The sequence below is a fragment of the Protopterus annectens genome, chromosome 8.part0 (assembly GCF_019279795.1).
Source record: "Protopterus annectens isolate FY-2018-M chromosome 8.part0, PAN1.0, whole genome shotgun sequence".
NCBI classification, from domain to species: Eukaryota; Metazoa; Chordata; order Ceratodontiformes; family Protopteridae; genus Protopterus; species Protopterus annectens.
The window spans coordinates 816,863,388-816,886,325 of NC_056741.1; the positions used below are offsets into that span (position 1 = coordinate 816,863,388).

At 38.2% G+C, this 22,938-nt stretch overlaps 1 protein-coding gene across 2 annotated transcripts in view; it reads right to left on the reverse strand.

Moving 5' to 3' along the window:
* LOC122809069 overlaps positions 1 to 22,938 on the reverse strand; it is a 553,596-nt gene that overhangs the window by 312,012 nt on the left and 218,646 nt on the right. For both annotated transcript variants that reach the window (XM_044080283.1, XM_044080284.1), the window contains exon 5: positions 289 to 381. In XM_044080283.1, the coding sequence (XP_043936218.1) occupies positions 289 to 381 (93 nt within the window). The remainder of the gene's footprint in view (positions 1 to 288; positions 382 to 22,938) is intronic.

The following is a 22,938-nucleotide window of genomic DNA, read 5'->3' on the forward strand; positions in this document are numbered from 1 at the left end:
CCAGATTAACAGTGTGAAATTAGGTAGATAGCTATGGAGTGATATTAGATACTTCTGTGTACATAATGCTGCTACAAGGAGTTTCCTACAACTACCATGATTCAAAGGGTACACATTCATAGTATGAAGCACACATTGTTAAAATTGGTGCCTTGATTAAGAGTAATTGTTGGTTTCCCTTCAACACATAACAAGATAGGTGCAATCTGCAATGGCTTTTTTGCACTTACTGATTCAGGTTCTACTAATGATTTCTACTGGATAAAAATCATTTCTCTTGTTACTCACCATTTGACTTCTCCACACTGAAAGCTACAGTAAAATCAAACCTCTTTGTAAATGGCATATCTTTAATGCAGAGGGATTCTTCTTGTTTGGGACCTGGAATAAAAGGTTCAGACATGGTCAGAATACACATTGTTTCTGGGTGACGTTTTACTCTGTAAAAAACTTTAACAGTTAGCAATTCTGTAGGCTTAGTGAATTCAATAATATGCATATTCCTATAAGAAGAAATGCTGTGGTTTATAGGTACCCACTTTTTGCAATGTACTGCTGCAAAAGATAATTACCACACTCAACTATATTAATTACTAGGATACACAAAGTAATTAAGCAGAGTAATAGACAATGCACAGGTGCAGAATCTGACTTATCACTGAAAGGTGGAACAGAAAGGGAGGAAAACGTCTCTGGCAGAATGAATGATTGTAGTAGGTCTATATGTCACACCTCCTGAGGTAACGCATCCAGTCCTACTGCTTCAATGGTTATGTAAATTATCAGCTGAAGGTGAGATGGAACATGATGAAAATATTATTTAAATAATTTTGAAAATGTACAGGTACACTTCTGAGTCTTGTACTATAAGCATTCTATGTATGTTATCTTAGAACTGCATAGAATATAACTTTAAACATGCAAATAAGGTTCAGAATCTGTGTTTGAAAATATGTTTGAGAATTTTTTTTCTAGCCAAGTATGACTTTTTCGAATCATTTCCAAATCCAGCTGCAGGTTAAATAAAATACTGTGTTGCTCAGGCTTCACACCTATCAACTTGACTAGTAATCCTAATGCTTTCAGAATAACTATTCATTTACTCCTTGATGTAGGTGTTGCTAGGTAGGAGCAGGTAGAGTGTCCGTTTTGTCAGACTGACAGACTCACAGTCTGGTACTGGGTACTATACAACTATATATCTGTCTCCATAAAAAGGACAGTGGCACACTGTTACAATCCAGTTATATAAATAAGTATACATTAATAGATACAAGCTGCTAACAAAACCTGCAGGATTACAGTTCTCTGATTAGTCATATATTAATTCATGCTACTGACTAAAAATGAAGAAAAGACTGATATTTGCAATATTGTTCAGAGTACCATTCTCTAGGTATGCCTGTCTGATCGTACAGGGGAGGGAGAAGAAGGGAGTGGGGACATCATATCTTCAACTTTACCAAACTGTGCCCATTTAGTACAGTCTGCAGCAAATTTCAACATGTTTGAAGGGGCTCCTTACATAGGCCTATTGATCTTTAAATAAACTGTTACAACAGCTTCATCTGTTTTTGACACTTGCAGCTGATTTTTTTTTGTACTGCATTATATACTGTATCTGATTGTTTACCAGTAACTGTTTTGGAGAAATAAATAATTACTTAAGAGTCCTTACTGTTGAGTGTTGAAAAATAAAGCCAAATGAGTATGTTCATCCAAATGGAGGCACAGAGAACATAAATCGCTAGCAACAATATTGCACACACCTCTCCGTTCATTCACAGTTATCTTATATACTTTGTAAACAATAGTTACAATTTAAGCAGTTCTAAGAGTCACCATAACTGCAGCAATTACAGAACTCAGCAGCAGATGAAAATGAGCATCAGACACACATTGGAAGTGCATTTTAATTTATTGTAGTAAAATCATAGTAAAGTTAGATTTTTTTTTTTTTACTGAGGCTATAACCATTTCATCCACTGTGTACTGTATTTAACGAGATTAGCTATACACATATTGGGCATACTGAAGTTTGACTCTGTGTTTTAAATATGTGCAATCTGTACAGTTTACACTATCTTAAAAATTAAGATTTAAGCAAGTGAAATAAACAGTTTAATGTCAGGCTGAGTAAATTAGAAACAAATGTAATTGGGGTAGATAATCGTTTAAGATGGACAGTGCTATGGAAATTGAAATCAGAATGAATATTTGCCAAGCAGAACTTACTCAGTAAACTAGTTTTTGACATTAAGAATATATTAAAAAAAAAAGGAAAAGGTTCAGAGATGACAATTATGATGATGATTACTGAATGCCTCCCAATGCAAGAAACTAAAAAATAGACATATTAAAAATAATGGTGCATCAGTTTAAGCCACGTGTAATTACCTTCAATCACTGGCATGTCTGCATCTAATGAATAAATATCTCCAGACACGCAGCCATTTGTATAACTGTACAATGCTAACAGCACACAGGTACAAACTGAAAGAACAGAAAGTGGAATCGGAAAACTATACTTTTACCTTTCTCTTACATATTATGTTGTAGGAAACCTGACAGTAAAGTATATACATTGATTCAGAATAAGTCTAGTTGTAACAGCATCCATTTTTGCACTGTAACAGCAGTATGTTTGTTTATAAATCTCAGGCTTGGAAATATATACTTTAATTTATAAGTACATAAACATTATAGTTGTTTTTTCTCAGAAAATCAGAAAAGAACATTGTGTGTTTCTTTAAATAATGTTATTTATTTTATGTTATCAACCCAAACAGGAAAACAGGACCATTTTTACCCATGATCGGGAAACAGTAACAGTATACATGCATGCAAGGCAACTTCAGCTATACAGCTATACAACATATACAGCTGGATCTAGGACTATTGACTGAAAGCACATTTCACTGAAAGTCAAATGACTGTGCACAAATCACTGAAAGCATAATTCACTGAAAACTCAATTCACTGAAAATTATATATGGCCTTTTCCCCACTGTAGTGCGACCCTGGAGTTAGTAAGGGGGGTGTCAGAACTTCCCCAATTTTGCCTCATATATGTATGTGTGTGTGTGTGTGTGTGTGTGTACACACACACACACACACACACACACACACACACACACACACACACACACACACACACCGATTTTTTTTTTCATTTTCCAGTGCAATTAATCAGTAATGTTAGATGTTAGTGTTTCTTGAATTCTTATTGCATATTAATACAAAACCTGTTTTTTTTTATTGTACATGAATTACAGTCCAGAATTCTTAAGGAAAGAAGTTGAAAAGTATAGGTATGAGTAGAATCGGCATTCCAGTATTACATTTTTGGTTACGGTAAAGGCTGCAGATACTGCGTTTGTGGTTGCTGTAACACCTGAAATATTGGGTATGGAGATTTAACTGTAGCAAACTGTTTGTCATATTAGTAGCAAGCAGCTTACCACAATTTCACATCAGAAGGTATATCTATTTTTTCTTTAAAAAATGTAACTTGGAAAATATATTTGTTTTTTTTCCAAGCTGAGGAGGGTACCAGTTTGAGGAATTGTATAGGACATCTGATGACCTAGCTCTGTGTGTGTGTGTGTGTGTGTGTGTGTGTGTGTGTGTGTGTGTGTGTGTGTGTGTGTGTGTGTGTGTGCGCGTGTCTGTTGTAAAGTGCATGGTGAGTACTGCATTCAAATATCTACATTATTAGTGTTATAATTAAGGTTACGTGTAAGCCTGTAAAGGGAAATTTATAAGCAAATGATGTTCCACTCAGCTCTGAGCCCTGTGGGACAGCATAAGTCTTCTTCATACTGTATGATTGGGCACCTACCACCAACACTGCATGGATTCTGTGTTTTGGCAAACATGCTATCCATCTACCACATAATGATCCATTTTTAAAGCATTAACCTTACATACTGTGGTAGCATGAGGATTGCTGTCAAATGCCTTGGCCAGGTCAAAGTATTCCATGTGGACAGAGTGACTACTGTCAATAACCTGCATTAACCCCATAAAGAAAATAACCAATTTCAGTAGATGTCTTCTACCCTTGACAAATCCAACTGTTGCAGATTTAGTATAATGACATTTCGATAAAATCATTAATCGTGTCTATTACAATATGCTCCATGGCTTTGCAGTTGAGACTCATCAGACTGATGGGCCTATAATTCCCCTGGGTCTCTAGAAGGTCAGTTATTAGAGTGAAATCAGCATTGCTGTGCACCATACCTCTGTGACATGGGTCAAACATACTGACCAATAGCTCTGCCAGAGAATATTTAGTACTGCTTATTAAGCAGCCAAGTATATTATCAAGTACTGTGGAAGAAGCATTTTTTGGATTTGGAAAGCTCCATTAGCATGTGTTCTTTACTGATGATTCTGGAATTGGGTAATTCAGGGAAATGTATACTTTGGATAGTAGTCTCTGTTGGAAAATTTGCACTGAATTTGATTGATACTATGTAGGCAATGTCTACTGGTTCAGAATAGGTAGTGCCATTTTGAAGAAGTCCAACCCACTGGGCAGACTGAGATTGAAAATACTTAGCGATTCTGCCAGTGAGTAGTGCTGACAAGAGGACACCTTGGCACATACACACACACACACACACACACACACACACATATATATATATATATATATATATATATATATATATATATATATATATATAATAATGTGTTTGTGTATGTGTGTGTATATGTATGCATATGTATAGATAGATAGACAGATAGATATCCACATATGAAAGTCTGGCAATTCGTCAAAACCTGACCATAGGATCATAGGAGATTACTAGGCTAATGGCCCTGGGGCCCTTAAAAGCCTAGCCAAGAGTTTATCCCCAAAAAAGAAACCTCAGTCAGCACCTGTTGCCCTTGTCAGTGAGGGTCACAGGTGAAATCCCTGGGACAAATTTGTAGTTTCCCATCCACTCATCAAGGTTGCACCTAAAGAGGGTCAGCAAGGTACTCTGTTTGACATGTATGGGAAGTCTATTCCAGAGATGGGGCAGCCTCTGGGAGACAAACCTGTCTCTCCAGCAAGTTTTGCTGATGTTGCATATTAGACTTAGGCCTTTTGAGCGGGTAATGCACAAAGACTTAGATTTACAGATATGGAGCATCTCTAGTAGGACATGGTCTGATATTGCCTTGTAGGGGAGACACAGATCACCTCTGAGCAATCTGTACATATGGAGTAGAGTGATAGTGATTTTAGCCTGTCCACATAGGACAGGTGTTGGAGGCCATGGGTTCTCTTTGTGAGGTTTTTCTGTGGACTTTCCAGTTGGTGCGGGTATTTGGAGAGGTGCACACCAAACAGGGCATTATACTCAATTACTGGCCTACTGAGGGAGGACTACAGTGAGGTAATAACCTCCTTTTTTCTGAATGCAATCCCTTTACTTATGAGATGAACCAAGTAAAAGCTTTTCTGACCACTGCCGCTACATGATGGTCGAATGTGAGATTGTTGTCAACTTAAGTACCCAGGTCTTTCACCACAGGTTGTGTGCTTAGTGGGTTGCTGTTGATGTGGTAATTAGGGGCCATCCTTTTGCCAAATTATATGATAATACCTTTTCTGCATTTAACTTAAGGCCTTGACTTTGGCACAAGTCATTTGTTGCTGTGAAACCTTCTTGTAGTATGTTAACATCATTTGGGGAGTCAATGACAACACCCAACTTACAGTCATCTGCAAACTTGGTCAGCCACAGGCCTTTTGTCTTTGTCTGAACCTCTGAGAAGCAGATGTCAAACAGTAAGGGTCCAGGACAGATCCCTAGGTATCGCCACTAGTGACAGGTCTGCTGTTGGAGGTGGAGGTGCCTATTTTGACCTTGTGGGCCCTATTGGAGAGCTCATTGGCCACCCACCTGATGAGACAGGGATTTATGCCAAGTTGTTTTAGCTTTCCAATGATGCACAGATTGGGGATTGTGTCAAAGGCCTTGGTCAAGTCAAGGTAAGCTGCATGTACTGACTTTCCCCTCGTCCAGGGCCTTGGTGACAGTCTCAAAGAAGTCAACCAGGTTCAACAGGCAAGATCTGTCCTTGACAAATCCAAACCGGGTGGGGTCAAGTGCTTGGTGATTGCATATGTCCTTGTTTATGATATACATAATAATATGCTCCATGGCTTTAGACATCAGACTTGTCAAGCTAATGGGGGATAGTTTCCAGGGTCAGTATGGGCACCACCTTTGTGCAAGGGGATGACAATTGCAGTTCCCTGCTCTGCTGGAATGAAGCCTGTACTTAGGCTGTGGTTGAATAGAGTGCTCAATGGCAAAGCTAGTTCTTGCTGGAGCTGGTGCAGAATGCAGCCTAGGATACTATCAGGTTCCATGGAAACTGTGTTCTTTGTCTTGGATAGGGCCTTTAACACTTGATCAATGGATATGTGAGGTGTGGGACAAGTATCAGGGATGTTGAATTGGCCTTCGGGGAAGGATAGGGGGGTGAAGTTTGTACTGAACCTATCTGCTAGCAGGTTGACGAAATCAACAGGATCAGTGTAAGTGGTACCATTAAGTACTAATTTGTAACAAACCTGGGCTTTGCTATGGAGGTTCCTGATTTAACTGCAGAATACTTTGTAGGTTTCCCTTTGTTTTGGAGGCTAGTTTCAATTCATAATTGGCTTTGGAGGTTTTCACTAGTGATCTGATTTCCTTATTGAGGCTGAGGAGGGAGTTTTTCAAATTTGGAATTTGTTCATTTTTACCCTTGGACATCAGTTTCTTCTTTTTGTTGTAAAGCCCGTTGATAGAAGATGTCAACCAGGCAGGTTTGTGTTTCCTTGAGGAGCAGGTTTTAGATCTGTTGGGTATGGCTGAGTCCATGCAGTTGTACAGGTGCTTGTATACTGCACTGGTGCACTGTTCAGCATAGTTCTCTGCATCCTCTGATGGGGGCAGTGGTGTGAATCTACTGATACCTTCCCTTAGAAGGTTGTAGTCAGCTTTTGAGAAGTTTTTTAGCCTGGTTATGGTTGGGGGGGGGGGGTTGGGTGGGATAGAAACTTCGAATGAGACAGAGTGATGATGTGATCTCACCAGGGAAGAACATACTATGGGTATGGTGCAGTGCCCCCCCCCCCATGTTGGTGAGAACCAAGTCCAGAATGTTATCTCCCCTTGCAGGGGATGAGACAAGCTGGTCTAGTGAGTTAGAACTGATGAAGTCAAGGAATCGTTGGGTGAGTGCATTAGTGCAGGAATAGTTCATCCAGTCTATGGTGGGGTAGTTGAAATCACCAAGGATCAGGGTGTCAGGAGGTACCTTGATGGAGTCAAGTAGGTCCAGGTAGGTGGATTGGGTGTTCTGAGTCATGGAGGGGGGGTCTATAGCTGGCTATAACTTGGATGGGTATCTTGTCAACTGTCAGTTGCACCTGGGGTTAATTCCAGTGCTTCATGCTGGTAAACCAGTCTGGAGGTGTGCCTGTCCTTAATGAAGATAGAGACTCCACCTCCCTTAGTCTCTCTGCTAATTATATATACCAGCTCCAAGATCACACTACAGTGGGAAAGGGCAAATTCCCCATTCCCCACTGTACCATGATCTTGCACAGTACATTCAATTAACTGATTTTAAATTAGCTGTGCTGGCAGTTTTCTCAGTTCAACAAGTTGCCATTCAACATCTTATAGGCAACCCATGTCTGTCTATCTGTATATAACAGTATTTATATATAATTGTATGTGTGTGTGTGTATATATATATATATATATATATATATATATATATATATAAGTAATGGGAAAGGGGCAGTGCGAGAAGAAAAATACTAAAAAGAAGATTTTTTTCTGGGGGAGGGTATACTTGCTCAACAGCAAAAGGTTAAAATGAATTATTGTGGCCATTTGCTTTTACTTTCCTCACAATCAAGCACTAGAGGTGTTTTTTTTTTTTGATTAGTAAGAACCTAATGTATTTTCTGCATTTTGAGCTCTGATCATGGCAGAGGAAGGTTAATAGACCTGTCCATTTACCCAGTGAACAACAGAGCTGTCCCAGTTAACAGGCTGACCAGCTGAACACCGGCCACCAGTAGCTTATTGACTCAGAGCTGCTGGGCTTTATACTGAGCATACACTGTTCAACAGTGGCACATTAACCCCTTCCATCATTAGCATGAGTACCTGGCATAGGTCACAGCAGGCTACATACTCAACCCACTTATCACCAGAAAATACCAGTGCCCATCTTTGGTGACAGTAATCAGAGACAAAAGCACCTAGAGACAATTCTTGCACCACTGAATGGCTATCCCTGACATAATGCACAGTTAGTGATGTGTGAACTCCTATTTAGGCAATATTGTAGTATGAAAGTAGTTGGGTCACTAACAAAACTGACATCCCTCCTCTGGTTCTCTTGTCATGGGGCCAGATTCAATAACACCTACACTAAGTGTACACTAAGTGTACATGATCTGTATTCAAGAACATCCCTACCACATTTTTGTGCTTTCTAGTCACTCAGAAAGATTACACTAAGTGTACATGTAGTCTACACTTTGTAGTAACCTCTATGAATCCCCCTCTCAGTATTTAAAGCTGCAAGACAATCAGTAGGAAAACTAAAATTAGGAGGAAAAATGTGTGAGTTATACCTGTATTGTTTGCTCACTCAGAACAGTGTACACTTAATGTACACTTAGTATAGACTTTATTGAATCCCAGGGATAATGTTTTTTAAACACCTTTATTGAATTATCACCTGTGATATAGGCAAATTTACATTTATATAAAGGTAATCAAACTGTATTAACAAGTTCATGTTTACAAACATTATACTTCACATATATTGCTTTATATCATATGACCTAAGCAACATTACATAAATTATTCAATTCCTGCTTTTTTAAAACAAGAAACATCTTTATTAAACCATCACTTACAACATAGGCAATCATACATATATATAAATGAAAACAAACCACACCGACACAATCCTAGTTGCAAGCATTTTACATCACAAACTATACTGACACACTCCCAGCTGCTAATATTATATATCACTTATATTCTACCCAGTCCTTTTCAGTCAAACATAACATTTAAGTCCTGCCTTCTTTTAAACCTCATTCCTCCCCTGTATGTATTGTTCTCACAGTTCCAGTTTTTCCTATGTAGTTTGCTCCTACCCTTTTCTAAAGATCTCAATTCCAGTTGTTTTATCTCTGTTACTATATTCAGAACTTCTAGTATAGTTGGTTTAGATTATGATTTCCATTGTCTGGTAACTGCTTTTTTGGCAGCCAACATAATTTGAGGCAGCAAGGCCTTACCATGTCTGGGCAATTCCAGTTCTGTATCATAGCTCAGAAAAATCATCTCCCTCATCACACTAATCTGCCCACCCAGCATCTCTGACAGTGCATCCCACAGGGAATCCTTAAAGTCCGCCATTTCATTGCAGTTCTAGAAAATATGTTCCCACTTACCTCTTTCTTCACCATCACACCTCCAACATTTGCTGTCTACCTGAGGAAAAAAATATCTGGAGTCTACTTGGGGTATAAAAATGTCTATGTAAACATTTCCAACCAAAAATCCTAAATCTTCTAGATTTTGTTGCATATTTGGGAGACATTCATATAACCTCCCACTGTTTCTTTGTGAATTGCTTATCCAATCTCTCTTTCCAATCCTTTCCAGCCTCCTCTGATTGATTCTTATAGTTATCATGCAATATTTTATATGCTCTACTAATTATTACTTTTTAATGGCAGCTTCTGTTCTACATTCTACTAAAAATTCTACCAGTGGTGGTCTTTTGTTTAGGACCCCCTATTTCTTTCTCTTTGTCTAAACTCTGATATCAATCCTTGATATGGAAGACAATCTCTAACCTGCAGTCCAAGTAGATTATTGGCGTCTTCCCATTCTGTCATCTTTCCCTTTCTAGTTATTTGCTCTCAATACCTTGTTTCCTTTGCCAGTTTTCTCCAGTAAATTCCAGCCTCTCTTGCCTATTGTCTATATCCCTAATTGCAGTCATCCCTATTGGCAGAATCTCCTTTCTCCATTCCCATGTTGACTTAGTTCTTAGAATACTTTTTGCTACTTTACAGCTATAATAGTTACTTTATAGACATGTACATCCATGATGGTGATGCCCTGTGTGGCTGTGGCTACTCTGGTTCTTATTATGCAATTCATGTTCTTTTTGTGACTTGTCAATGTATTGTCCATTTTTGTGAACCATTTTTGGCTCGTCGGGTGGTCGGATGTATGGTATCGGCAAGCATGTTGTTTTTCAGCTTGCCTGGGAGGTTTTTGCTGTGTTTTTGAAGATTGTTTGTCTCAAGGATCACTCAGCTAATTGCTGTTGTTTGGCCTTCAGGGGTGGCAGTGGCTCCAAGGGCAGGTATCAGAGTCTGACTGATGGATTGTATTGTTGTTGGTTCCACTGGATTCTGTTTATTGAGTACTGGTCTGGGACTTGAGACTTAGCTGGGGCTGGTGGATGGAGCTGGCAATTCTCAGTGAGGATGGTATGGAGTACTGTGGTCACGGTAATTGTTGGGGCCTAAGGTGATGGAAATGCAGGGGGACTGGAAGGAATCAGAGTATGGACTGGGACTGAGACTTTGCTGGTGTGAGGATGGAACTGGTGACAGTGTGCATGGTGTGGATGGTGAGGATGGCAGCGGTCATGGCAATTGCCACTGAAATGGGCAGAGTATGTTTACTGCAGATTCAATACCTTCAGATGGCCTGGCTTGGACTCTGTTGTATTGTTGTTGCTGCTGTGTTGCTGTGCTGTCGTTATGTGTATTATTATGTTTTTTTGTAGCACATGAGCTTAGAGAAATGTAATTTTGTTCTGCTGTGCACTTTGCTGTATGATTTTGAATGACAATAAAGTTTTTACTTTACTTTTTTTATGTTATAATATTTTTGTATGATTATTGTTATTCTCCTTGAAGGCTTGCATCCAAAATCTGAATCTCTCCTTGTTTCTTGAGCTTTCCCCTTGTTTCATCATCATCCTTTAAATTATAGTTTTCTGCTTGTGCTATGTATAGGAATGAGCCTTAACTGTGTAGCTCTGAAGGAACCATTCAAATTAGGTAATCCCAATCCTCCCTGTTCTACTGGAAGAATCAGCTTATCCCACTTGATTCTTGCCATCTTCCCTCCCAGATAAAGTCCTCCAGCTCTTTATTAATTGCTATCCACAACTTCTCCTCCCGTTGATAAAAATACCCCTGACTTGTGTATAACACTAATGGGACTAAATACCTGCTTGCATCTTACTATCCATATCCATATAACAAAGCTTCCATTTTCTCAGTTTTTGTATTATCCTTTGTTTAGTCTCTTCCTTCATATCCTTAGCTGCCACACCAGAATAACTTTTAATCCATACTTCCAAATACTTAATTTTATCATGTCCCCATAAATATGGATATTGCTGAACCAGTCCATATGTGGGTACATAATTTACTGCTATTGCCTATGTTTAGGTTCATTAATTGTGTATCCCTATAAGAATTGATACTGTCCCAAAATGCTCCACAACACTGTAATGTCTCTTTCTGGTTTTGCCAGGTATAAGATAATATCATATGCAAATAGATCCAGCTTTTTTGACTACCTTATTTTCTTTGCCAATGGTTCTAAACATAATGCAAATAACAACAGGGAAAGAGGACACCCCTGCATGGTTCATCTTCTTAAGCAAAAATTATCAGAGAGGATGCCACACACTTTAATTGTCCCCTCCAATCCCTCATATATCCTCCTAATAACCTTATATTTTTTTCAGGAAATGCAAATGCTTCCATTGCCCTGCTCATAAAGTCCTAGCGTACTCTCAGATGCTTTCTCTGCATCAAGACCCAGCAACAACAATGATATTTTCTTACATTCTGCTTCCCTCTGGATAATCAATGTTCTGTTAAAGTTGTCAAATGTTTGCCTCCCCTCCATAGAACCACATGATCCACATGTATGAATTGTGGCATTACTTTTACCATTCTTTTAGCCATTATAGACATGAACACTTTGTAATCATGGTTTAGTATTGAAATGGACCTGTTTGAAGCTGGATTTGATGGATCTTTATATTTTAGGTATTATAGCTACCACCGCTTTCTTCCAGGATATTGGTACTTCTCCTCCTCTTAAAATACTGTTAAACAAAGCCTGCCAGATCTTTATCAGTTTTTGCCCTCCTAGCTTCCAAACTTCCACAGAAATGCCATTTATTCCTGAGGACTTTCCTGTAGATTGGTTATACATGACAATTTTTATCTCATCTCTTCCTATCCTAACCATCAATAATTGACCCTCATCTGCCTCTAACCTTGGCATATTTAATTCTTCCATAAACAATTCCATTTGTATCTTTTCTTGATTTCCGTATTTCTCTGCTTTATACAGATTGTCATAGAATTTCCAGAATATTTCTAATACCTCTACAGGATCTCTTGTTACCTTCCTTCTTATAGGCTCCCTAAGGCTGGTGACAACCCTTTCTATTTTCTTTTGCCTGAGTTGTTGTGCTAAAAGATTTTGTGGTCTAGTGTTATTATCAAAAAACAGTTGTTTAACAGCAATCTTTTTAAACTCATGTATATTATCGAGGTAATCCCTTATTTTTCTACTTAGCATTCTGCAGTTGATCCTCTTCTTGTTCTGTGAGATTCACCCCATTCTGCAATACTTTAGCATCTGTCAGTCCCTCTAAATAATTCTTACTTCTTAAGCATAGCTCCCCTTTCTTTAATTTCTATCTTATTTTCAAACTCCACATTAATTTTATCCACTCCCTAGTTGTATTTTCAGAAGTAATTTCTATCCTCTCAAATAGCTCCTGAATAGTCTCTACTACCCATTACTTAGATTCCTCTCTTTAAAACAGATAGGTGGGAAAGCGCCAGTGTTTCATTTTTATTTCATTACACTGTGTTTTTATTTTAGTTATTATTGATGCATGAATTCAAATAGTTAATGGGTACATATCAAGATCTTCAGTTAAATGCACATGTTCCTCTGAAATGTAAATTCTGTCTAGCCTAGCCCAGTTTTTATATCTTGGGGAACAATATGTAAATTGACTCTGAACTCCTATTACTGAATTCATATCTTCCATGCCAAAAATTTTCATAAATTTCTTCAAAAATCTACCCTCCTTCATTATACTTTCTCTTCTGAGCTCCCCAGACCCATTTTCACTGCTGCAAATTAAATTCCAGTCCCCACATATAAGTAATATTCCTTGCTGAAAACTGATTATTTCTCCCAGAATTTTCTTAAGCTCCATTATAGCAGTTTTAGGTGGAATATAAATACATGCCAGTGTAATCCTCCTCCCTTGCCATTAACCCCTTAGCACTACAAATCTACCATTATTATCTTTTTTATCCTCTTCTATCACCATTGGAGCTACTCTTGTAATTAATATAAGTATAAATATTTTCCTTTGTCCCAGATATTCTGCTGAATAACCATCCTGAAAACCTTTCTTTATCAAATTCACATGTTCAGTTCTTTTTAAGTGTGTCTCCTGTAACATAACTATTTGCACTCTACATTTTCAATATAGTTCACTACTCTTTCTTTTTTATATTTATCTGTGAGACCATCAACATTTAACGACATTACAGAAAGCATCATTGTATTAAAAAGCTATTATTCCCACCTTTTATGTATAACCTTTTTTGTTAAACATCTAGTTCCAGCTTTTGTGTTACATGCATACACTGGCAGGTTGAACTTTTATACAGTTGTTTTTGTCATATCCATTTCAGCCTATGTCACATCTTACAAAACTTTTTGTTTTATTGAAAGGCCACAAACAAAAAACAGCCACCCAATACCCCCTAAAACCTATTAATTTAATACTAACAGAGAAAACTATGTACATCTTCAAATATTGAAGTTTTACCCTCCTAATAGGAACAACTGTCCCAAACTGACTGACAGCCACACTCACTGACTTGAGTTAACCTAAAAGAAAGGTTATCAATACTAAGACGCATGGTACAGCCTGTGCTTCTAGTAAGTGCTAACTGTTTTTTTTTTTCTTATCTTTATAACTCGCCCAGCTGGGAAAACCCCTGAGTGCTTTCAGAGAACATTCTCTCCTAGCCAGTTTCTCTTTCTTTTTTTTTCACAGCCAATCACTCTCCACCAGACTGTAACCAATTTCTCTTTATTAGATTGTCTCTATGAAAACATGAGAACCAGACAACCAATTTCTCATTATCAGATTGTCGACAGTCAATTTCTGTTTATCAGACCACCAAGTTGAACGAACACTAGTAAGAATAAAAAGATCCGTGACTCGATAAAACCACAGCTTTATTGTAAATGTAGAATCACTGACTAAAATCAATTATCCAATTAACCATTTAACCCAACCCCTGCTGCAAAGGAAAAAAAAAACAGCACAAGAAATACTATGATAAAACTACATTTTAAAACAGAAAAAACTAGTTGTAATAAACTGTTTCATGTAAACCCCTTTGGTGAATGCTTTGTCCAAGAAAAGTTAAAAGAAAATTAAACATATAATCATCTGTTAAATAAACTGTGATTTGTGTTTCAATACACTTGCAATAGAAATGTTTTCATTAATGCCTAGTGTTTTTATTGCATCCAGGCGCAACTGCCATAGACATTCTCTCATCTCTAGTAAGGTTTTAACATCACCTCCCATGTCTTTTTTGGGCAACCTGTCAATGACAAAAAATATAAACTTTTTGTAGTTGTCACACTTCTTACTGTGGTTAAATAAAGCACTTGTAGGCTTCTTGTTTTTTATGTCTCTGTTGTTTTCCAAAATACATAGCCTTAATTTACGTGTGGTCATTCCTACTTAAAATGCCGGACATGATAGACAGGTGGCTACATATACTACCATTTCAGTATTGCAATTACAGTACCCTGGGCAGTTTAGTGTTCTTTTGTAACTATGTGTACATAAGGTCCATCATTAATAAATTTGCAAATACTGCATGTACCACACTTATCCATCCATGAGATGTTACTATTAGTTGTCCCTACACCTCTTTCCAACAGCTCTTTCAAGTTGGACCCCTACTGTTAATGACTCTCGGGCTTGGACCCAATACTTATTTTAAGTCTGAAGGAAATACACTGTACCATACTGTCTGGATAATGTTCTTAATTTTCATACCTGAATCGTTATACTCCAGCACCATTGCCATAGAGTTGTTAGTAGTAAGTGTATTAATCTCAATGGTATTAGATGAACCAACACTTCTACTTGAATCCAAGAGAATAGGTCTAAAATTACTGCTGCTTCTCATTTTGACATCCTTACTTAACTTAGTCAGTAAATCCATTGGATACCCTCTATTTGTGAACATGTCAATAAGCTTCAGCAGTTCAAATTTAAAACAGTCATCCTGACTAATAAGCCTTGACAATCAAATAATTTGACCCTTCACCACATTTTTCTTTCGAAACTGAGGGTGGCAACTCTCATAATGTAAAAAAGAGTTGCTGCATGTTTTTTTTACGGTAAATGTTCGAATGTATATGGCCATTCTCTTTGTACAAAAGAATATCCTATCTCTGTCCATGTGACTTGTAAATGTTAGAAATGTGGTCTTATTACTCAAATAACCAATAAAATCTTCCAACTCTTGTTCTGAGCCCTTCCACAAAATCAGTATGTCACCAGGTACCTTAAGTATGTCACGATCATTGACATATAGACAGAATTAAACATGTGTTGCTGTTCCCATTCTGCCAACACCAGGTTAGCATAGATGGGTGCACATCTGGCACCCATCACAACCCCATTTGTCTGCTTGTAGTATTCCCCATCAAACAAGATGAAATTATTGGATAATACCAATTTTAACAAATCCACAAGCAAGCCTCTTTTTACATGGTGTAAATCACTGCACTTAGCCAGACTGTTGTTAAAGCTATCAATTCCAATATGGTGGGGGAATCACCGAAAATAAGTTGACTACATCTACAGTCACAAACTAAACGTTGTCACCACAATTTAAATTCCTGATATTATCAAGACAATGCCAAGAGTCCCTTAAAATGCGCGGAACATTGTTCAACACATTCTTACAGGTGATGTCTGTATATGATGCTAGTGGTTCCATTTTGAAGCCCTTAGCATCTACAATAGGCCTAAATGGTGGAAAATTTACATTTTTATGAATTTTGTGGATACCAAAAATAGAGTGAATAATGGGGTTCTCAACTGTAAGATATTTAAACTCCTCATTAGAAATTATCCCATCACACATAAATTTATATAACTGCCAATCAATTTTGACATAGGCCCTATGTACATCAAACCTTAAAACCCTCTCATAAGTTTCTGCATCATTTAATAGTGCTTGCATTTTACAAGCATAGTCTGTTTATCAGATTGCTTCTGAGAACTAGACAGTCAATTTCTCTTTATCAGATTGTTTCCATGGAGACATGACGGCCAGATACAGAATTTGTTCATTTCCTAGAAAAAGCCTCATAATATTCAATATCCTTTTTCATTTACTTGCTTTGTCTTAAAACTTGTTACTAAATCAATCTAAGGTCCTCAATCCATTCATTTCCCCATGCAAAATTGAGAAAAAGACCATTAATTTTTTTCTTGTCATGCTCTTTTAAGCAGGCTTTTTTTACATTGCAGTGTCTACATTTCTTAAAACTGAGCAAGATGGAAGAGAGAAGGGAGAAAGAAAGAAAGGGAAAAAAGAACAGCAGCACCTAATTACAATCCTCATTACACTTAAAAACAACTGAGAAAACTTTACTTTATGGCATGCAAAGGAAACTATACAGCACAAAAATAGTACTATTAAGAAAAAATATATTTTACTTACTGTTAAGTTTCTCTCCTCTCTTCCCCTCCCCAAAGCATTTTTCCAAATATTAATGACATGAAGTAGAGCATATACTTTAGAGTACCCCATAAATCCAACAGATTCTAAAAAAATCCAATATTTCCAGATTCTCTTGTTCTGTCATATTTCATAAATATAATTATTGCATTGTAATACCACATTAAGTTACTGGTTTTATTACTGTTAATCTCCGTCTTCCAAATCCTGACTCTGCTTAATTTCCAATGTACTCTAGATTCTTTTAGTCAACTCTCATGTTGCCTTCCTTCTCGCCAACATTTTCTGTTGAAACAGTGGAAATGGTTTCACAGGTACAGTCTCTCTGTGGTCTTTATTACCAGAAGACCAAGAAGCAGAATTTCCTCCTGTTTTATAGCTCACTTTTTGCTGGACAAACTTTTGTATTTCCTCCTTAGCATGTACTTCATCAAAAAATGATTTTGTTCCTCCAGAGAAGAATATCTTGAAGACACCTGGGTACAGCAGTTTAAATCTCACATCTGTATCTCAATATTCCCTGAACAGTGGAATGAATTTACTCCTCTTCTGCCTATTGTACAATGAGTAATTATTCTCCGCGAACACTCTGCTGTCTCCCACTTTTAGTATTTTGCCTTTCTGCCACAGTTATGTCAGAATCAGCTCCTGCTGGTAGTATTGCATCTTTACTATTAAAGGCCTAGGTTTCTTTCTCATAGCCAGGTTTGGAGCATACACACAATGTGCCCTTTCAACTAACCACTCATGCTGCGGAATACCAGTCCAGTTGCTTGTTTGTGCATTCATAAAATTAATGCAGCCTGTTCCTTCCACCTTCTCTGGTATATCTGAAAATCTCAGGTTTTCCCTACCTGCTGTGTCCTCTAATTCGATTATTTTTGAAACATCTCTTCCTGAGCAGTCTCATATTCAGCCAGCCTTTTCTTCATTTCAGACTCTGATTTTTGCAGCTTCATCACTTCATCTGAATATTCTTTTAAAGTGTCTTCTGTTTTTTTTCCAGCCTTTTATTGCTGGTGTTGATATACTCCATCAGTGTTTCATTTATTTTAACCAGGTCTGTGTGCAGTTGTCTTATATCTTCCTGTAGGTTACTGGAAGTCATGTCTGGTGGTTGCATTGCTTTTTGCTGAACAGCTGCAGAACCTTCCCCAGTCAGTGTTTCTTCGTCACTTTTTGTAGCTGATTTTTTTCCAGGCTCTGTATTTCTTTTTCCTGTCATCCAGACAGTACACATACTAGCCAGTTACTGAAATTTACCCATAAATGCAAAGGTCTACTGGCCTTCTCTGTTGGGTTTCTGTTTTCACACTGGGAAAGTTAGAGTTAAACTGTTACTCAATGTGCAGCCATCTTGGATGTCTGTGGCATTAAAATGATGAAGTAAGAAGAAGACTGCTGACAGAATTATAAATTACTCTAGATAAAGCATTGAATGTGTGTGTACTGAGTGAAATTACAATCATGCAATTAAACATCTTGCTGAGGGAGTAAGGGTTTGCAAAACTACAACCAAGACTGATAATGATGTAAGTTCAGAGCTAAAAATTTCATAAATATAAATGGAAAAATGGAAAAGCATGAGCTATCAAAGATGGCATCAAGAAGCAGATACACAGTTAAAAAAAAGCTTAATGTATTGTGCATCGGTTGTGGTTACAGGCACATGAAAAGAAAGTGTAAAGCATTTATTCAAATTTGCAGGCTATATGGAGGTGAAATTTATTTTGCAAAGATATATAAGAAATGAAATAAGTCTGTTTTGCAGGATTTGCATGTTACTGAGTCTGAAGAGTAAATAAAAGAAAAGACAAAACATTTGTGAGTGTGTAACTGAAATGCATAAACAGTCTTCAGTATAAGACCGAAAACACTGACAGCACTGTTTGTTCAAAAAAGCCAAGCCATGGCGAAAGCACTACTTTTAAGATAGTTACTGCAGCAGAATGCCATATTTACTGGAATTTAAATTTAAAACTGGCAGATACTGTCTACTTCAGTTTGCATACTGATGACATATTCTGGATGACATATTCTGGACATAAACTGAAGCCATTGGGTCAGATTTTACTTCATTGTGAGTACAAGTATAGAAAATATAAGTTTCAGTTTCAAGTATATCTTTGAGCAAATGTAGTAAGTCTGCCAAACATTTTTTGTTGATTGGCATGTGAGAAGATTGTCATGGAAAAGAGAAGTCAGTACACAGTAGCTAAACATTTGAGCTGGATCCTGCATGAATCGCAGTAAAATAATACTAATCATGATTGATGTCCTTACATTCACTGCTGCAGTATTCCTAACTATATGGGATTCTCTGCCTCAGAAGCCCAATGTCTGGCCAGTCTTTCAAAGACTTCTGAATTTAAAAGGTATGGCGAACTTCACCATACACTCCCTGCATAACCCAGGGCATAAAGGAGACGTTCAGGTCTACCAAATCAGAACTTCTTTGCTGCCAGTCTGAATGTGTCTTGTACACCGTCGGTCTGTTTACCAGCATCCATTTTCTGCCAGCTGAACAAATTTATGTTCTCCAGTGACTTCCTACACCTGTTTGCTGTTTTTGCAAGTTAAGTGCCCCATTGGGGATTTTGCTTTTTCTTGCTTATTGTGTTCCTTGGGGTTAATGTCATCCAGGAAGGGTAAATGCCAGTGTGGGAGACAGATTCCCCATAGAGACCACCACAATGTGTCTTTTTTGCTTAGATGTTTCTCATGACCATACATCTTGTTCTGTTTGTCAGGTGTTTGTTCCAAAAACCCTTTGCAGTAGATTTTCTTCCCTTTCCTTGCATCTTGAGATTCAGCATCTTACGCTACTTGCTAAAGATACAATGGAAGGAATCTCTTGCCCCAAGAGTCAGCCATTAGGGAAGAAGAAGGTGAAAAAGGTACAACTGGAATCTTCTGCTATCCACCCTCAGCTAGGTGTTTCTTCCAAGGCTGTTATGAACTCAGTGGCTCGCCTAACTGTGTTGTCAGATTTCTCTGCTACAACCATGTTGGAGGCTGGTGAGGTTCTGACTGGCAGCACGTCCAAAGAGGCTTTGTAGTCATCCATCTCAGACATTCACAGGAAACCACTGTTGATTTTGCTAAGAGGTCTAGGGGAGTTCCTCAGTTTCTAGTTGGGGAAGAAGTTTCTGCCATGGTTCTTGACTGTTGTCCTGGATCTGAGCCTTCTCAAGATGTTCCCTTAAAAAAAGAAAAAACTTAAACATGCTTCTTCTGTTCCACAAAGTGAGTGGCAGGCTTTTACTCAGGGGTTATTTTCTGCCTTAATGTCTTTAAAGCTTTCTCAATGGGTTTCAGTTCCTGCTCCTCCTTGTTCCTCTACTCCTCTTAAAGGACCTAAATACCAGGATTCTTTGGAGGATGAGTCAGATTCTGCTGATGAATCCCTAACCTATTCTACTTAAATTCCTTCTCCTTCTCCTTTGGTCTATGGTTCAGAGCAGGAGAAATCTATTAGTCTTGATGTTCCTTTGGAGGAAATTTCCTTTGGAGTCTCACTCTCTAGGATGATGGATTTGTTAAGTGGGATTGTACTTGGGTCTCTGATATCAATAAGCGGTACTATGAGTTGCAGCAGTTGGACTCTCCTAAACCTGTGGCTATTCCTCCTCTCTTGGCTGCTTTACTGGATGCTCTCTCCAATGCCTCTCAGACAGCTGATTCTCTCCCCTTGCTTCTAAGAAGTCTGGTAGGTTTTATTGGGTTCCTGAGGATTGTTCTTTTTTTATATAAATGTCCTGCTGCTGACCCCTTGGTAGTATCTGTAGCTTGTGATAAGCCATCTCAATTGCTTCCTTCATCCAAGTTATTGCCTTTTGACAAGGACAGCAGAACTATGGACAGGCTGGGCAAAAATATTTACACTTCTGCTACGTTAGCTTTTAGGGCTATTAATTATCAGACCCATATGTCTAAGTATGTGCTTTCTCAGGCCTGTCAACTTATTTCTGATTTTCTAGACTCTGAGGGTAAAGCTTGTGTTCTTTCTTTGCTAGGGATTTCTTCACAGGTTGTTCATCATTCCATTAAATGTAATTATGATGTGGCAGATGCCTCTTCTAGGGTTGCTGTTTTTGGTTCAGTAATGAGGAGGTATTCTTGGCTTAGGCTACAACCTCTACCTGATGATATTAAAGCTAAGTTGACAGATGCTGTATCCAAGCAAACTATTTTTTTGTGGATTTCTAAGGCTATTTCCTTTTGTTACATTTTTCATGGTGACAGTCTTTCTTTTTCAACTAAGGCTCATTCTACTAGAGCTGTGGCTTCTTCTGGTGTTTTTTCAAAGGCTTAGATACTAATTCCATTCTTGAAGCAGCTACCTGGACTTCTGTGCATACCTTTACCAAGCACTACAACTTTGATGGTATCTCTAGAGCTAGGGCTGATTTTGTTAGTTTAGTTCTTCATGGTTCTTTAGGGGACTCTTCTGCCCCTTCCTCCTCCCAAATTTTCTTTTGAGCTTTGGCACTCTCTCATATAGTTAGGAATACTGCAGCAATGAATTTAAGGACATAGTACAGCTGTATAAAATCTTAACATAACCGTAGATGTCCTTGCTTTCACTGCTGCAGTATTCACTCCATCCCTCCCTCCAACCCCTTAGTTCTTTGTCGTCCTGGATGCACACATTACCTCTTGGGTTTCTTGGGTTGGTGTTCCTACTGGGGCAATCAGTTCTGTTTTGGTAGGCCTGAACATCACCTTTACACCCAACTTTATGCAGGGAGCGTATGCTGACATTCAGCATACCTTTTAAATTCAGAAGTGTTTGGAAGACTGGCTAGATGTCGGGCTTCCAGGCAGGAAATCTCATATAGTTATGATTACTGCAGCAGTGAATACAAGGACATCTACTGTTATGGTAAGAATTTACACAACTATACTTTCCTACTGTGTAATTCTAGAACATTCCTACCAGTGCTAGCTGAAACAGAATTATTGGTGAAATTTAGGCAAGTGGTAAGCAAGAAACAAAGCAACTTAATCAGGACTTAACAGCTTCAATTATATTCTGCAGAAGTACATTGTATCATGTACTAGATTAGGTTATTTACCAAGGGAATACCACATTAGAGTTTCTCCAGAGAGAGAGAGAGAGAATGAACAGCTGGAAAGAATGTTGAGCACTGGAGGATTTTTTAAACAAAGTGAGCTGAATGAATGGGCTAGTGGCATAGTTACAGCTGTGAAGTCAAACTTAGGATTTGTATATACTACCCAAGATGTCAACAGGCTGATTAAAAGGGAAGATTATCAGAGATATACTGTTGATGAGGTTATTTCCAAGAGTGTAGTCAGGTGTACACTGTTTGTGCAATGAGATATGCTAGAGTTGTATTTTTTAATAAACCCTGAAACATTTACCATGTTTTTATTTTATTAAATCCAAATTGTAGCTTGCTGCAGATCCCCCACCATGCCCCACAATTCTCACTACACCTTTCTAAACATACTGGCAAATATTAAGATACAACCAAACACCTTAATACTGGGTGATTTCAGCTACCCTGCCATTAACTGGGAAAACTACTCATGTACCAACACCTTTGCCCAACGGTTCTTGGAATTCATAAATTCCAATGCCCTGGATCAACTAATCCTTAGTCCCACCAGGGGCTCCAATATCCTAGACCTGGTCATTGCCAGCATGGGAAATCGATGCTCCACACCTATGGTCACCCCCTCATTGGTCAGGTCTGACCATAAGCTAATCACCCTTGACATCCACATCCCACCCCCACCCCCCAGTAAGGAAACCTCCATAAAAAACTTCTCCAATACCAACTTCATGCTACTCAAGTCAGAAGTGACAAACTTCATGACACCCATGCAGATGGGAACTGAATCCTACACTAAGGCACTGTACCAGCACATCCACTCATGCATGAATCGTGCCATCGCCAATAGAACCAAGACACTCTCCTTCAAAAAAAGGAAGCCAATCTGGTGGTCCCTTGCCATAAACAAACTTTACAACAAAAGGAAGAAACTGTTGCAGAAAAGAAGAAAATCCCAAGATGCAAAAA